Source organism: Formica exsecta, unplaced genomic scaffold (assembly GCF_003651465.1).
Source record: "Formica exsecta isolate Colony F162 unplaced genomic scaffold, ASM365146v1 scaffold231, whole genome shotgun sequence".
Lineage (NCBI taxonomy): Eukaryota > Metazoa > Arthropoda > Insecta > Hymenoptera > Formicidae > Formica > Formica exsecta.
In genome coordinates this window covers 231,940-237,009 of record NW_021849598.1, presented here as the reverse complement: position 1 = coordinate 237,009, position 5,070 = coordinate 231,940, and the positions used below count along the sequence as shown (strand labels likewise).

Genomic DNA, 5,070 nt, shown 5'->3' with positions numbered 1-5,070 from the left:
TATATATATATATAGCTCTAAACAAAAATTATTCTCTGTAAAATAAATATTATTTTTGTTTAGCATCTCTCTCTCTCTTCATTCTCTTTTATTACACATTAATAATATATTACACTTTTATTTACCCGCGCGTAACGTTTGCGTAATAAACTATTTGAATTATGTTTTTAAATTTGATTTCTTTTTCATTTACTTTTTGTTCAAAATTTTTAAATAAAAGAAATCCGAATGTGCGCGTGCGTGATTTTTCGAGAAAATTATTTTCTCTCATATATACATCCCATTATTAATATATAATATTATCTATAAATAAATATAATTAAGGTATGTGCCGAGTAATATCTTGGTGACATAATACTTATTCGTTGGAGTCAGTCCAATTTACGTACACGCTTATATTATCGCGTGTACTTAAAACTCAAATGATGAATAATGCAAAGAAAAATGCAAAGAGAACAGATATAATATAGTTGTACGCAATGTCTATTATAGTCTCTGGACTTCTAAGTCATTAGTTCATGTGTGAATAATAAAGTAAAACCACTGTCGCTCGATACCGCGCTGCAAAAATATACTCGTAAAATATCGAATAAAAATAAGACACATAAAGAAACATGTCGTAACTCGAGACAAATATTCGCAAATCTTGTCGCAAGTCACACATCAGCAAAAGATTTGTCACCTTTTATTTATCTCTCTCTCCCTCTCTCTCCCTCTTTTTTAACATGCTTTCGCAGTTTCTCTGAACGATTATACACGCAAAGAAAGTTGAAAAGAATAAGCTCGTCGCATTTCTCTTCGGAGCATCACGATGCTACGAGTGAAATATCAACGAAATATTTTACCGGCGATTTCTGAGCTATCTATAATTGGATTCTTCTCAGGGTCGTAACAATGATCTAGCCCATTAATCGCTCGATCTGCAATGCCAGATAATTGTTTCCTTATGCCAGTTACCGATGACCGGATTCTTGTCAAAGTATCTCGTCGAAGCACCGACAAAATTAGACAAAAAGTATACGTAACATAACAAGCTGTCTCTAGAGCATAGGAGCTCGAACTATTTATTCGGCATTTTACGGAACAATCAAATTTTCGATCGATTCCGCGACAATAGAGTAGGAAATAAGAAAGATATAAGGTATATATATACATATATATAAAAAGGATATAAAGAGTGAATAATAAATAAAATAATCTAATACCTCTTATCGACACACAATTTGCATATAGGCATGTTACTCATTTGTTTTAACCGCGTCTATCTTTTTTCAACTGATCAATCGTTTCTTGCGACTCATTGTATCTAAGTTTACGTTACGTCTGAATGATATTGTATTTTATATTCCTTCTTGCTTATATTTCACTTTCATATTTATTACTATATAGCCCGTGTTCTCTTCTCGCATTCGTACGCAGCCTCGAGATCTCAACGAGTACCAGCGCGACACGCATGTGCTAAATTATCATCGCTCTCGCGAATCATCGTTACTCACGTTCCTCCTTCGTGATGGCCATTTTTCCTACGAACATCCGGCCGCGTTCTATCGGTGATTAATCACACGAAAAAAAGATGTGATTAGCAAAAATCCAATCGGTCGACTGGATCGACAAGAGTGCGATCACTCCAGGAAACCGATACGGAAAGGAACCGAGAACCGACGTTTCGGTTCCGACGACTTCTCGCATCAAGGGAACTGCTGTCGGCTCGAAAACCCTGAGACGAGGATCTTCGGAAAACTGGCACTGGACCAACGCGAGAGGCTGGCTGGACGTTATATTTAGTAACGTCCGAGAATGGCGGACAACGGACGGGCAGAGAAACCCGTCGATGCGAAATTGTCGTGTTTCGTGTCGGACCAATCATTGCATCTTGTCCCTTCCGGGAACGCTTGACCCTTTATTTATGAACGACTTTTTGCGATAAGCTCCACGCTCGGCTAAGGGAGAATCCCTTATGCCACGATCGTATGAAAGCAAAAATTAGCTACAGTGTTGGAAAATTTGGCTTATTGTTAAATTTAACATATATCGCATGTCCCAAACGGTCCACACAAATTTTCGTGTTAATTTAACACAATATGGATATGTTGAATGGGAATACTAATAATACACACAGAAAAATATTATTCTATTGCTAAGTAAAATGATTACTCAGTTTACTTTACTTCTTTTAAGTAACAGTTATCTTTAACAAAGAATATTTTCTTAATAATAGTCTTAAAATAGACTTATCACAAATTTTAGAAATACTCATTATCATGTACTCAAAAAAAGTAAATATTTTCTTTTGAAGAATATTATAAAATTTTATCGAAGAAAAGTCAGATATGGTTAATTTAATGTAAGAAAATTTATTAGATCAGAAAAATTTAATGTATTTCTTTCAATTATATAATTTAATATTCTTGATTGAAATATTAAATTTATTAGGATTCAGAATATATTTTGAATAAATTTGATGCTTATGATGAACTTATGATAGATTTGCGGATATATGAACTTATGAAATACTTGAAACAAGTAATATTTATTTGTATATAGTATGTATTTTTCTGTGTGTATGTTAATATTTCAACACAAAATAAATATAAACTTTATAGTAATTTGAAATAAATTTTGTATAAAATTAATATATTTTTAATGATAAAATTAACTTGGAGAAATGTTATTGACGCTCTGTAATCATCCTCATTCCTCTTGTAGAATAAAATCAATATTTTTTCTGTAAATTTTAACAAATAAATCCTGTCACTCATAATACCGAACATATCTATTGTGTAAAATTAAAAATATGTGCACATTGTATTTTTTTTACACTTTTTTCAATTATTTTAATAATTTAATATTTAAGTTCAATTAACGCAACAGCAATATGTTAAATTAACACATAAATGTGTTAAATATTTAATATAAAAATTGTCACGGCATATTTTTTAACAAGAAAACACAAATTTTCCAACAGTGTAAGCTAATTTAATATATTTTTCTTTCCGATAGATGTATCCGTTCTATATCTAAAGAATCCGTTATAATATTTTTAATAATAAATTTTTTTGTACGAGTTTTATAAAATCGAATTATTTTGATTTGATTGGAATGTTGCAATTGTGCCCATTATACACAAAAAAAAAAAAATTTTTAAAGAAGACTAAAAATGATGATTACTTTAATAATATTACTTTTGCCACTTTGAATCGAGAAATATGGTGAAACCATAAAAAATTTCGATATATGATAAATATATTTGATAAACTATAACATATATATATATATATATATATACATATGTGATTGCAAAACATTTCTCATTAAAACCATCAAATATGTATGTTACTACAGTACAAACAAATATAAAAGAAACAATACTTTTTTCCTCTGCTTTCTTACCTTTCGGATTCAGTCTTTCAGGATTAAACCATGCATCTGGAAACAATAAAATTATAATATATAAGTATTAAATTCTTAGGCATACATAGTATAAATCATTATGAATTAAGTTGAGCAACAACTGAGGCATTTGGAGGTGCAAAACCTATTAAATAACAGAATTAAAATTTTAGTGTAAAGCTCTTTTATCCTATTTTAAACTAATTTTATAAATAAACATTTACAAAATTCTTTACGTATTCTTTTTTAAATGTATTTTAATCTATTTGGTAATCAATATCTATAGAAAATGTTCACATTAACAACATAATTGTTATTAGTCCTCTTTCATTCTTTACTTTATAAATGATAAAAAGTAAAATTATCCAAATCCAAAATTTTATCACTAAATGAATTTGCATCCAAAGGTCTCAATTAATATTATACAGAATGATAAAAAAATCAAAACTTATAGGATCGTTAAAAAAAAATATTTTACTAATTGTAAATCGAACAAGATGCTTAAAAATAGTTATGTTACAAATTTTTACTTTGATGTTTGCAATTTAAATTTTTTATTCTCTAGAATCAAAAATCGCTTCTAACTCTGATTGATTTTTCGATCTACCTAATTTATTATCATTCATTAGCATTAGCTTCATTAAGCATTTTTTATTCGATTTGATGATCATTGTCTGTGAATTTTTTTCTTAACACTCTCTATAATATAATCTTAGGACGGTAACAAGTAACTCAAATTTTAAAGATTTTAATAAAGCATGAATAAAAGATCCATACGAGAATTATTTGCACGCGTTTAAAAAAGGCGATGTTAATGAGCATACTATCAATGAATGTGAAAAAAGAGATCGTTCATCGCAAAAGATATGTGTAAGAAATAAAATTGCATCGTACAAAATAAAGAATAAAACGAAATCGAGAAATCGTATAAGATATTATAGCTATCTTACGCGACGCATATTCCTTTTTGAGTTTATTTTTCAGGTTACGCTTTTATTAATAACCGCTTTTATGTAATAAATCGATAAGGACGAGGGATCGTTACTGTGGATAAATAGTTGGGTCGTTCTAAAGGCTATCGGAGTTGCAGCGAAAAGAATAAATATCCGCTCACTTATCAAATACCGCTCTTATTAAACATTTTGTGTATATAAAATTAAATTTCATTTAATTACTGAATTATATACGTATAGTGCGTCTCTTAATATCTTGTTCAATTATTTATGTTTCATCTTATCGTCATCATTTATGAAAAATTCGCGTGACATCTCAAAAACAAATCTAGAGATACCTTAATGTTAGACACGAACTACTCATTCAACGAGTTATATCTCGTAACTCTACGCATAAAATCATTCTCCTCATTTAATTTAAAGGAACAAACAAACAAGACACAAAATAGAAGGCAGTCAAAAAGAGAAGTCAATATCTTCTCATTTAGCATTGCATGGCGCTCTGTGTCATTCAATGTTCACATGTCATCAAGTGCACACAAGTATATAAGCCTCTTATCATTCATGCATGCATCTTTTTCGTTGTTAAAATAATCTCATGCAACTCACAGGATGCGCGATTTAAATATTAAAACACTCAGTTCTTTTTCGTTATTTATTATCTGTAAATTAAATTTATTTATTTTATTTCTAATAAATAAATTTATTAAATTTATTAATTAATAAT

At 29.3% G+C, this 5,070-nt stretch overlaps 1 protein-coding gene across 2 annotated transcripts in view; it reads right to left on the bottom strand.

Annotated features, from left to right (window-relative positions):
- LOC115235683 (reticulon-1-A) overlaps positions 1-5,070 on the bottom strand; it is a 53,176-nt gene that overhangs the window by 7,543 nt on the left and 40,563 nt on the right. The window contains exon 2 of one of the 2 annotated variants that reach the window (XM_029807615.1): positions 3,391-3,426. In XM_029807615.1, coding sequence (XP_029663475.1) covers positions 3,391-3,426 — 36 coding nt within the window. Of the gene's footprint in view, positions 1-1,496; positions 1,709-3,390; positions 3,427-5,070 lie in introns of those variants that run through there. The other variant, XM_029807617.1, reaches the window with a different exon arrangement.